We start from the raw sequence: 13,263 nt of genomic DNA, 5'->3' as shown, positions 1-13,263 counted from the left end.
TACAGGCAGACTAGAAGAAAAAAAAATACCAAATTTATTTTTTAGTAACACAATTCTTCTTTTACTCGTAATGTTCTATTTTTTAAAGTTATTTTGTTTCCTAAGTTTTATCATTCATGATAACCTTTTACAATATTATTTGATAAATCAAAAAGGTTTCATCATCAGTCACTATCCCACTGCTCTCTTTAAATTCAATAGGTATACCTTTTCGACTGAACCTGTTAAACTATTTTTGAGATACAGAATCAGCAAAAAAAATAGCGAAACAGATGAGGCTCAATTGAAATTGGGGTTGCCAGGTCGCCAAACATAATAACCTAACAGACCAGCTGGCTTGACCGGACATTTAGGTGATAAGGCATTATTGTTCGTGAAATAATTATCGTATTTTTTTTTATCTAAACAAAGACAAAGCTTATAGTAAAGCGTTCCCTGGACTCAGATGCTCAACGGAACCCCTTCCACACGACACATCTCTGATTGCTCAATTTGATTGCCGATTGAATCGGGTACAATCTGATCGTCCGTCCACACGTACACAACTATTATCGTCAATTTCAGTATTTGACTGAACAATCCCAAATAGGGACCTTGAATTTCATATTCCGTCCACACGACCCAATTTGATGATGAGATTGTCAGTCGCTCAAGTCTTTTTCGCTCAAAACTTTTTTCTTTGTATTAAAAAAAAGACTGAGATACACACAGCGCCATCTAGCGTTTTTATTGCTAAGTTATAAAACGTGCAATTTAGCGCCGCCAATATTAGAATGAAGATTTTACGCAAATCCCACAATAGTTTTGTAGGATTATTAATTAACTAATATCCTTCTCCACACTCTTAATTGTGTATGCGAAATTTCAAGGAGATTTCGAGTTAACAATAAAATTTCAAGCGTCAAAAGCTTGAAATGTTTTTGTTGTCAAAATTTAGAGCTGGCACCATGACTCCTTTGTAAATGGTGCATTAAAAAGTGTATCTATCGTTATATTTGCAGCAACTTGCCCTGGTCCCCGGCACACGCACGTACGAGACGTGGCTGGGACCGGCAGTGCCACTCTTCTTCGAAATCTATTTCTTCAACTGGACAAACCCTGACACTTTTCCTGGGGAGAAACCACATTTGGTACAACTCGGTAAGATTCCAGTTTTTATCTTAACCCTACCTAATATTTACTAACAAAATTAATACACGCTTTATCTACTAAAACGATTGGTTGAGTAGATAAAGCGTGTATTAATTTTGTGTGTACCAAGCGTGTTCATGAAATTTTGCATAATGTAAACAGACCAACAGGTAAACTCATAACTCCTTCTCTGTCGTCGGGGGTTAAAAACAAAACGAACTACATAGTCTAGCGTCCAACGTTACTGTAAGATTTGATTACACAAGTATCAACTTTCTGACTGATCTATTTATAAAACACAATACTGTCATAAAATCTGTTTTCTAAACCTATGTTAATTCAAATTCTATAGTAAGGTTGTAGATGAGTTTTTTCTTATTAGTTAATTTCTATTGCGATAACTTAAAATAATTCCCAAAACACAGATAGCATGGGAATTATGAAATTCATGTACATTATTCCTTCATACTCGTATTCCTCATGGCTGACGGTCGTGGTCATTACGTGGCATGAAACACACACAACAACATTCTTGGCATTATTAATGGAGTGGTTTGCCATTGCCTTCTCCATTTCACACACAAGTTAATAATAATCAACCAGTGTGCAGGTTTCCTCACGATGTTTTCCTTCACCGGTACATGTACATTATACTCCAGAACTATTACATAAATAACTTTAATTATTTCATCTCGGTAGATCTCTTGATTGGTAATTCAAGAGACGGGTTTATTCCTAGTTTGATGGTGGATGATTGAACGGTGGACCCGCTTAATAAACATAATTAAGCTTATGAACGTAGTATGTATGTACACAATGTCCTTTTTGTAGTCAATAATTTTTTTTGAGTTTTTTTTTTAGTTTTAGTTTGAGTACAGTAGTAGTAATAGTACAGAATTGTAGTAAATGAGACACGGTTCGTTTTCACTATTTGGAAGCAGAATAAAAGAAAGATACTTTGTGTTTTTTGAGATGGTGTCCCTTGTAACGCATTCTGATTTGGTGTACAGGGCAAAAGATTACAAAATTAGTTGTCTATTTCTGTTATTGTCTGGAGGTGGTGGAGGTCAAGTGGTTAAGACCGTCCGCTTGTGATCGAAAAGTCCCTTGTTCGAATCCTACTCGTGCCACATGAGTTTTTATGCCAATCTGACTCATGTATAGTAGTTTCTATCCTCACTTGCACACGGCACACATTATCCTCACATCATCAATCGCTTCCGCTGAAGGAAAACATCGTGAGGAAACATGCATTCTGATTGACATTTTAAAGTTCATTTTGTATGCGATTACTTGCCACCATACGTGGTAGATAGTCAGGCGACAGCAATAAAGTTTGACACCAATGTTAGAGAAAAAGGCTGGTTGTTTTTTAGACATTTTATCTATCATATCCTTCCTTATATGTTATAAAAAAATTCCACTGCCGTGTCTGTTCGCTATAAATTCTATGGTAAATTCAATCTCGGGTTCCAATTAACGTATCGCAATGAAATCTATACCAAATTTTAAGTTAGACTATTCGCTAGATAATCATAATCATTTTTCATTAATATCTCCTATGTATAGCTATATCTCACTTACAGTTTTATTTTATGTATAGTTAATCACACTAATGTTACACATTTTCTGCATGTATTTCTACTAAATATAAATAAATAATAAATATATTAGGACAAATCACAAAGATTGAGCTCAATCTTTGTGATCATGTGTTCGAGACTTGTGTTATGAGATACTAACTCGACGATGCTATATTTTATAATGAATACATATATATATAAACATCCAAAACCCGGGCCAATCAGAAAAAGATCAGTCAAATTGAAAATTAATTCTACGGCTGGATTTTTATGCAGTTTTCACTAATAGAAACTATGATTCCTGAAGACGTTTTAAGTGTATAATTCTGTTTTTACCCGAGCGATGGCGGGACGGGCCTCTAGTAAGTTGAATTAATAAAATTTATACTAATTAAATTGAAAATCTAAACTAATTAAGTGTGAAAAGGCTGAAATTTGCCGACCTCCGTCGCACAGTGATAAAGTTTCTTGCCTCTAAACCGAGGGAAATTAATGATCTTTTCTGATTGGCCTGGGTCTTGGATGTTTACCTATACTTAAGTGTATGTATTTGTTATATAAAATATAGTATCGTTGAGTTAGTACATAACACAAGTCTCGAATTTACTTTGGGGCTAGCTCAATCTGTGTGATTTATCCTTATAGGGTAATAAAATTCTAACATACAGGTGTTTTATCTATAAGTTTACGATGTTTCCAGGCCCGTACCGCTTCAGAGAGCACCGCGAGCACGTGAACGTGACGTGGAACCGAGCGGAGCACACCCTGGGCTACCGCACCTTCCGCAGCTGGCAGTTTGACGACTCCAGCGAGGGCAGCCTGGATGACGTTATCACCACCGTTGACGTTATCACTGCTGTGAGTATCTTTCACCATGGGAGGACCTCTACCACTCCAACGGGTCGTCCTCATTGGAATGTCAGACATATGAAAATACTAGCTTATGCCGCAGCTTCGCCCGTGTACATTTTGTGCGTCGGCACATAACATATTATTAGCGATATCTCTGGATCTAAGTAACTTTGAAGTTACACCTTCCGCTATATTACTGTAAAAACCGTATTAAATTCCATCCAAGTCGTTTTTTCGTGATGCGAGAACAAACATACATAAAGAAAGATAGACAAAAATTTCTCCTCGTTCGTTGCAAAGGTCCATGGTCACTGTGCGACTGACTCAGCAAGCGACGTCTGTCCGGGAGAATCTTCTTCCACCGCAATACTATTTCTCCGCCAAGTACCGTCACAATACATACTGACATACTGACATTGCCCTTATTCCGTATTCTGGTCAATTTTAGCCGACTTGACAAAAGGTCTGTGAGCGTTTAATACCTGTCGGTTAATAATTTACATTTCGTTCCAGTCAGCAGTCCACCGCGAACGCCCCAATCAGAGCCACTTCGAGCAGTACATGTTCAGTGTATTCTTGAAGAACACCTTCACTGGCCACCGGGTGCACGTGACCAAGACTGCCAGGGAACTGTTGTTCGAGGGCTACAGCGACTGGCTGCTAACGTTAGCCCAGGTCATGCCTGACGACCCTTCTGGAGCACCCAAGTTCGATAAGTTTGGATGGTTTTATCAGGTATGTTTAGCGAAAATGTGGAAACTTTACTACGACACATTGGACATGTTTTTCATACTAGGATGTGGCGGTAAATTAGCAAGCAGCTCAGTAGATGTTGTGAAGAACTCAGTATTACGCTGAACATAAGTTCTCAGTTTTACACTGCACTTATGTTCAGCGTAACACTGAGCCTTCACCTATTTGCCAGCCACTATATGCCCAGCACTGTTTTTCAGCTTTTATGATTTTCACTTTCTGCGACGCCACGGATAAAACAACAACATATACAAAATATCTGATTGTGTTTCAGAGGAATAATTCCTTGGACACGGATGGCTACATGGAAGTGACGACTGGTGAAGAAACCGGCACGCTCCCCGGACAGATCGTGAGGTGGAACCATGAGGACCATCTAGAGTATTACCAGGGAAAATGTTCAAGGGTGAGGGAACTTTTCGGTATCATGACAGGTTATAATCTTATGTATTTGTACATTTTGAACGTGTATATCTTTTTATGGATTGAGTGAAGCCAACCGTTATCGTAGTGGTTCGCGTGCTCGACTTGTGATAGTTACAGCTAAGCCACTTTCGAGTTGGTCGGGTATAAGAATTATCTCGAGCTCATCCGTGCTTCAGAAGGCAGGTTAGGCTGCCCATGCTCCATATCCTATGCCCCAGCAGATGATGGTGATGAAGTGGTAGGTACTGAAGATGATACATATGAATGTGTTTCACAGCTAGCAGGCAGCGCGGGCGAGTTCTTGCCCCGGAACCTGTCCGAGCACTCGACGCTGACGATGTTCGTGCCAGACCTGTGTCGCACCGTTGAGATGCCCTACGTGCACAGCGGCCAGTACTTCGGTCTTCACTACCTCAAGTTTGCTATGGCTCCTAGTAGTTTCGATAACTGTGAGTTTCTTTCTCAAAATTAAATTACAATCATGCCTATGTATATCTTTAAAGAGAGTTCGATCTAGAGTGTTCTTAGCTATGATTGGAAAATGTGAGTGTAGTCGTTTGGAAACCGTCACCTCCTGGTAGATGAGATAATGCCAGCAATGCAAATGCGGTTCGGTATCAGCGGTTCCTTAATTTAAAAAAAAAGTTTATATTGCGCTTTGGAAGTCTCCAGTAGACTTGTTTTCTTTTTTAGTTGTTGAAATACCTTTCTTCTTACTTAAACATTAATTTCTCAATCTGCCTATTGTGTATCTTTTTTCAGCCTCTGTGTCGTCAGAAAATTCATGTTTCTGTAATGGTCCGTGCGAATGGCACGGCGTCATGAACGTATCTGCGTGTAGGTGAGTAAAATCCGTATTTCAGTATTCAATCTATGTTTTTCCAGTGAAAACCTATGGCTCTGAAAATTCTCTCGATCGAGACGATTCGGAGTGAGACTTAGCGATCAATCGATTGATTTTCATTGTGGTGTGTTTTTTTTTGCGTCACAATGTCGCACTGTGATTGGTTAGCTGCGTCTCACTGCACTCACTGCGAATCGACTCAATGGTGAGAAATAATAGCAAAGTCTCACTACGCACACAGATTGATGACAACAAATCTTCACTCTTGCTAGTAAAGAATATTTTTGTGTCCAAGGTTCAATTCTCCCACATTCATCTCGTCGCCTCACTTCCTGCACGCTGACCCTCGTCTCCAAGACCTGTTCACGGGACTCAACCCTGATCCAGAGAAACATTCCTTCTATTTTGCCGTTGAGCCTGTAAGTATCTTACTTTTAAACACGCCGCGTAGGTCTACAGTATGGAATTTACGTTACATATGTGTACATGCGCGTGCGCAGTCGGTGTGCAGTATTATTACTTTCGGTAGTTAGTTTAACGGTTGAACTGAGTATGAAGGCAAATAAATTTTGGTTACTTGCAGACGTGTAGCGTAATTTTTTTCTTAGCGTCCAGGAATACTTTTATTCCTGTTTTTAGCACTCGAATAAATGAATTAATAATAATTAAGTGGTAAAGTCAGAGCTTGCAATAATAGAGGTCGGATCAAATTTATTATATTTCATGTAAAGGTTTACATGGCATAAGTTAAAACTTAAACTTTATAGTCCATACAAACTTACAACCTTTGCAAATTACAATTATCTACATCAATATGTAAAAAAATAAATAGCCAAGTGTTCCATAGCCTCCATAATAAATTTTGATCCCTTGTTTTAAAAAAGTTGTTGTTGATGCCGCGAAAAAATATTGTATGCTGTCTCACAAAATTGTTATGTGTCCTTTCAGAGATTGGGCATTCCAGTTGACGTGGCAGCCAGGTTCCAATTGAACATTTACATGGAACCGGATAATGGGTAAGCCATTACATTATGTAATATTTACCTACATCAAAAGAATGAATTTCAACAGCGTAGAAATTGGTAGAAATTGGTAGAACTTGGTACAAAGTCCGTTTGGGTACCTCACTCTTTTATTTCCGCCGCCAAACAGCAGTGCTTGCATTGTTGTGTTCCGGTTTGAAGAGTGAGAGAGCCAGTGTGATTACAGAGTTCTATGGCATTAGAAATATGGATGCAAAGATGGGTTTGACGACCTCGGTGGCGCAGTAGTAAAGTGCTTGCCTCTGAACCGAGAGGTCGAGAGTATCGTTGAGTTAGTATCCCATAACACAAGTCTCGAACTTACTTTGGGGCTAGCTCAATCTGTGTGATTTGTCCTTAAATATTTATTTATTTATTTAAAGTTGACAACGCGCGTGCGCACAGAAGAGATTTTTTTGTATTCGTGCGTGTACGACGCGGTATCAGAGAGGGCGATATGCGGGTTGCATTTCACTTCTCACTACCGAGTCGATTCGAAGTATGACGCAGCGAACCAATCACATCGCGGCGTGGTTGTCGTTGCGTCACAATGGCGCACTGTAGTTATCTGAGTTTCACTGCGAATCGACTCAATGTTGTGATGTATGCGTGTCGCATGCCTTTTTTCCTATTTGCACTATGGAAGTCCGCGATGACATATTATTATATTGAAAATTATACAAATATTAAATTTTCCCAAATTTTCTTTCAGATTATACTTGAAGGTGCCAAAGCTGCTGTTCCCAGTCTTCTGGGTCCAACAGCGAGTATCGTTAGACGAGAAGACAGTAGACGAGTTATATATGGCGAGGAGTATCCTCGACTGGGGAGCCACCTTCTGTGTCGGAACAGCCCTGGCCTTCGCCATCGTCGCAGTGGTAGCTACATGCAACTTCTGTAGGAGAACTAAACCAGAATACACGAAACCCAAAAATCATAAAATCATTGACGAAGCGGAGATGAAATTAAATCCTATGTGACAAAAGACATTTTTAGTAATAATTAATTCGAACAGTTGTATAGTGAATTCAGTGAGGCCTATATTTGAACAGGACTAATGTTAGCTAAGAACTCAAATAGTGATGGGACAAGGCCCGAAGAAAAGTAAAAAATTTAGTTAAATTCGTTTTAAGTATGCTTACTTGCCAAATACGATTTTAAAACGCATTAAAATTACTCGAACAACGTAATAAACACGTTTCCGTGAGTTAAAAAGAACACGTTTCCATGAGTTAAAATGGGAAACAAAATTTGTTTATTTTTATTATTAAGACTACAGAAAACATTTTCATTCGCATATCATGTGAAAAATAGAACGTATGCTTTACTAAAATAAAAAGAACATGCCTAAATATTGTGCATACACAACAGTCAGTTTACACGTTGCGATTTGCGATTGGACGAGTTAGTAGTTAGCTTGAACGACTAACTAACAATCCCTATTAGTGAGTTCAGTAAATTTTAGTGAAAACTTTATTGAATACATGTATGGTAGTGAAGAGTACAGGGTATTAATAAACGTACCATGACGATATATAGATGATTGTGTATGTATGTAGTTTGAAGCAGTGGTTATGGACCGAGGTTAGAATTCTACCCTTGCCACATGAGTTTGTATACCAATCTGACTCATGTATAGTAGTTTTCATCGACCACCACTTGCTTCCTGTGAAGGAAAACATCGTGAGGAAACCTGCACACTGGTTGATTATTAACTTGTGTGTAAAATGGAAAAGGCAACGGCAAACCACTCCATTAATAATAAAGAAAGTTGTTGTCTCTGTTTCATTCCAGGTAACGACCTCAGCCATGAGGAAATATGTATATAGAGAGAGTGTATGTATGTATGGCTGTTAAGTAAATCTCATTTGTAAATATTTGTGAATAGTATCACTAGCCTATATCAAATCGATATTACATTAGAACTATATTAATAAAGTTAGTTTGACCACGATAGAGTTTATATTAATTGTTAAATAAACATACAGACAGATTACGCACAGACAAACATTTTCCATTATGCTATTTGAACAAATATATAGTTTAGCTCTACTTTATTTTGTTTTGTAAATTGTTTTGTTTTATCACCGAATATTTGCTCGTAATAAATTATTTTTCTTTACACGAAGAATATTTTAAAAGTTACTGTTATACAAAATTTCTGTAATTAATTTTTGTTTGCATTAAATGGAATTATATAGAATAACAAGTTTTTTAAAACTCAAAAATCTACAAAACACAAACACCAACTTTTCTCTGATGTAGGTTAACAAAAAAAAACGTAGAATATAGAAAAATACAAAATGAACAAACTATATATACTTACATATAATATGTATTTAGAAAAGCTGAATAATCAATAAATGGATTGCTTTTCACTCTTTGTTGTGCTCTTTACATTTTGATTTGTTTGATGTGAGAGCCAGAGTGGATTGCACCAGTCGACGCCCAGCTTTACGTTGTTCTGCGCAGGTTAAAGTCAACGTCAAAGTTGAGTGGTACAACCGAAAAGCGATGAGCTTATTGGACAGATAGTGCAGGTGTAGTGTACCTATGCAATATTATTATTAACGTAAAAGTAATCAATATATTGTAATTAGGTATTATATTAAGTTTATATGGACCAAAGACAATTCAAGTCGCTTGGTTCCGAAGCGATGTTTTTTTGACAGGAGTAAGGAATCGAAACAGAAGCATTCTGAGTGGCGTCCAAAATTCATGAAAAAAAAAGAAGAGCATTAGATTTACACATCCTAATCTAACTAAATATTACTATATACTACAATATTACATATTATTTTGATTAGCTATCTTAATTTTAACTGAGCAGGAGCGCGAAACATTGTTTCTTCTTTTATTTATTAATCCAGGAAAACAGTTACAGGTCGTATCACTAAACAAAACATCGCCAAACTGTAAACAGTACAAACAAAAAAGTGGAAAAACAAATTGTCAATTGGAAAATCTACAATTTTATATAATTGTCGGCGTAAAACAAATACACTTTTGACATAACCTAATATTATATGAAATTAAGATTTTTCTATTATTACATAAGTAACGAATATATACATAAGTAAATACTCGCAATAATAGAAAAATCTTAATTCGTAGTGATAATACTAAACGATATACTTATTGTGACGCTGTGCAGCCCTCAATTTGTCAACTGGGCGAGTAGAGCGCGCGTACATAAACCGGTTTTATCCAGTATTCCCAAGTTCGCAACAAACTGTTAGTAGACAAACACACATGCGCTGAATACTTGTAGAAGTGTACCTATGAAATCGTAATTATATGAAGCTTAAGCCTCTGTTCTGATTTACTCCTGTGGTTTTCATCGCGAGGAACCGTGCACTAATTGCGTAGGTAGGTAACGTCTACTGCCATTAGATAGCAGTATTTGTAAAGTCATGTCACGTGTCTTTAGGTAACTTTAATAAAAAGAGTGTTATAACAGACTCGACACGAAGAAAGACATTCCAAATATAATGATGTATATAATAAAATCAGGAAAAAACGTCACTCTAGATCTACTCGTATTTGATAATAAGTTATTTTTATTTATTGAAAGATCAAATAGTATAATTTTATTCCATATTTTGTAATAACTAGATATTATGTTAATTATTTAAATAAGTGTACTATTGATTAAATCATCCATGTATATTTACATCGAAATGACGTTAATGCAATTAAAATTTTATTTTATACATTTTATTGTGTACGACTTCTTTTATTTAATAAATTCTCAAATCTTGACTTCCTGGAGTTCAATGGCACAGCAGGTGCTCCGCCAGCGGTAACGGTGTTTAAACAACTTTTGCAATGGTCGAACATAGGTTGGGATGGCCAAAAACTTATTCTCGAGCATATCTGTCCCGTAGGTGATGGCTTTACATATTTAAAGAGGTTTTCAATATATTTCTAATTGCTAATTTATTTATCCACAATAAGATTTTTAGAAAAATGTTATTTTTGTCATTTTAGGTTAGGTTAAGTTAGGTTCTGTGGTCCCCACCGACGGGTTCCCATCTTGTCGCGATGGTGGGGCTTAGTAACCGGGGGGGGGGCTGGTCTGACACAACCAGCCACCCCGGTGAACCAAGAGGAACCCAAGGCCAGAGACTTTGGTGGGTGCTTTGGGCCTGGTGGACGGTCCCCTCGGTAGTACTGCCATTGGCTGGTGACCCGCCACCAGCCTTTGGATGTGGAAACTAGAGGGGACCAGAGGTGGGGTCGCGGGGTGTTGTCCTCCGCGACCACAGCGTGGCCGTGGCGCTGAACACGGTGCGGTGGGGCCGCAGGGGAAGAGGAGAGTCGGTATGTCTCTCGACGATCCCCCTGTCCTCTGTGGCCGAAGGGTGGCTGCCTCTGTATCGAGCGCAATGTGTGGGTGTCACCTGCCTATCACCTCTTGCGCCCGTACAGAGGCAGACTTGGGTGCCCTGTGGCACCCAGGATTTTGTTGTGTGTGTCCTATGTGTGTTGTGACCGCTGGTCCCTTCAGGACCAGTGGTCGGTGATGCCCGCTCCCCCCGTCAGCTTTCTGACTGGTGTGCGGAGTGGGCTTGATGGTCCGCGTCACGCTCGCGTGGCGTAAGGAGCGGGTGGTTAGCACTTGTGCTTGCTACCCGCCCAGGTCGGGGCCGAAAGGCCGGCCGGTGGGGCGTCGCGGTGAAATGCCTAGCGACCCCGTGACGTCCCCCATAACGGCAGCGTGAAAACGCCCCAGGGGTTTAGTGGGTAGGCTGGGCCGACTAGCGGCCCAGGAGTACCACACTCAGTGCGTAACAAGCATTCCCCTAGGTAAAAAAAAAAAAAAGGTTCTGTAGTGCGGACGCTAGAATTAAGATACAATTTGTGTAGATACAGAAGAATACTAAAATGAAATTTTAATTAAGCATTGTTCAAATATATTACAGTGCAATAATAAATGCAAGAAAGAAAAAAATAAAGATTTGATTTCTCAACTATCCCAATTCCATTCCAACTAATTCACCTCTTCACGCGTTATATATGTATCAACCAATCTTTTTGAAATGTCTCATAGTTAAGAGTACGGAGAAGGTCATACTTTTTTATTCTGGGAAAAAGTAAATTTCTCGTATTAAAATAGCGCTTACGAAGCCGCGATTAAAATAGAAGTAGTGTTACGATAAATAAAACTGAGTGACATTTGATTATCGTGAATGCATTTATAGATTTTATTTTATACACAGACAAAGCTACCTTAGTGAAGTTATATTCAGCTAAATCTAACACAAACTGACTCCGTTTTGTTACGGGCAGGGGAGACGTCAAGCCAATTCAGACATCCTTTGCATTCCAGGTGGACACGTGACACAGTCGCGTGGCCAGACAATAAAGTGATTATCAACATAATATTTCTGAATCACAATAATACTGTTTCTTTTTAGGAGCCGCGACCCGTCTATCCACTAGTGGGTCCACAGGGAATTTCTGTTTACCCATACACCCACTGCAACCGTATAAAGCGGGAAAATACATACCTATATAGATAAATACTTTTTATTAGGTACCTATTGACAAAATCAATAGTTACCTAACATTTTTACGACGTTCTACAGTTTCTACAGCCGTAATGTTTGATTGTGGGACTACTATGAAACTTAACGTACCCAACACGTTATTTCTTTGATGATATTTTTTTATTCCGAACTACTTACCTTATGTCCGCGGCTTCGCCCGCGTGTATTGCCCACGTGATCAATGGTTTTATTTGGTTTTATTAAAGGTGCTATCTACTACTACTCTATTCGTTGACTACATGCAAAATTTCAAGAATTGCTCGAGCACATAAAGCGTGAAAACAAAGAAATACTTTCGCATTTATAATTTTACTAGCTGCGCCCTGGGGCTTCGCTCCCGTGGGAATTTCGGGCTAAAAAGTAAGCTATGTGTTATTCCAGGTTATTTTCTACCCGTGTACCAAATTTCATAACCATCGGTCCAGTAGATAATGCGTGAAGAGGCAACAAACAAACTTACTTTCGCATTTTTAATATTAGTTGTTGTGATTAATTATTAATCAACACTATATAGAAATGACTTAAGCACGGAAGAATCAAACGTAACGGTCAAATATAAACCCCGTTGTTTTGGCATACCTACACAAAACATACTTATTTATTATGATAAGATACCTACAGAGAATATTGAAGCGATAATGTCAAAAATAAGTATACGATAACCGAAGATTTTGTTATTTTTCTCATAAGTATGTTGCTGTCAATATTGTGAATAAATGATTTCTTAAAAGACCTATGGATAATTAATATGAGCTACAGTACCTAGAATCACTTGTAGGTTACTTTTAGCAATAGGTATGTGGAACGGGAAAACAGAAACAAAATTTATTTAGGGATCAAAATGACTTCTACAACAGGTTATTTAGCGAAAGCAAACCATCGAACATTTCAACATCTCATGATCTTCGATGGCATGACAGAAATGTTGATAAGTGAAACCTAAGTATTGATAAGGAAAACTCCAATTTCGATAGAGACGTGGTCCATATTTCAGTTTAAGTCGAGTTGAGGTCGTCTGGGCTCCACACTGTCGTCCAAACAGTTTGCCAAACTTTTGCGGATTCTGTGTACATTGCTGGTTTTTCATTGCTGTAAATAAA

The 13,263-nt window shown here is 38.3% G+C and overlaps 1 protein-coding gene across 2 annotated transcripts in view; it reads left to right on the top strand.

Moving 5' to 3' along the window:
* LOC128676318 (protein peste-like) overlaps positions 1 to 10,336 on the top strand; it is a 32,027-nt gene extending 21,691 nt beyond the window's left edge. For both annotated transcript variants that reach the window (XM_053756371.2, XM_053756370.2), the window contains exons 3-11: positions 1,002 to 1,140; positions 3,415 to 3,572; positions 4,080 to 4,301; positions 4,594 to 4,725; positions 5,023 to 5,194; positions 5,508 to 5,586; positions 5,885 to 6,008; positions 6,538 to 6,605; positions 7,324 to 10,336. In XM_053756371.2, the coding sequence (XP_053612346.1) occupies positions 1,002 to 1,140; positions 3,415 to 3,572; positions 4,080 to 4,301; positions 4,594 to 4,725; positions 5,023 to 5,194; positions 5,508 to 5,586; positions 5,885 to 6,008; positions 6,538 to 6,605; positions 7,324 to 7,591 (1,362 nt within the window). In that variant the 3' untranslated portion in view covers positions 7,592 to 10,336. The remainder of the gene's footprint in view (positions 1 to 1,001; positions 1,141 to 3,414; positions 3,573 to 4,079; positions 4,302 to 4,593; positions 4,726 to 5,022; positions 5,195 to 5,507; positions 5,587 to 5,884; positions 6,009 to 6,537; positions 6,606 to 7,323) is intronic.
* The last annotated feature ends 2,927 nt before the right edge of the window (positions 10,337 to 13,263 follow it).

The sequence above is a fragment of the Plodia interpunctella genome, chromosome 16 (assembly GCF_027563975.2).
Source record: "Plodia interpunctella isolate USDA-ARS_2022_Savannah chromosome 16, ilPloInte3.2, whole genome shotgun sequence".
In the NCBI taxonomy this organism is placed as follows: Eukaryota; Metazoa; Arthropoda; class Insecta; order Lepidoptera; family Pyralidae; genus Plodia; species Plodia interpunctella.
The sequence above is the reverse complement of the archived record's forward strand: the minus strand, read 5'-3'. Positions and strand labels throughout refer to the sequence as shown.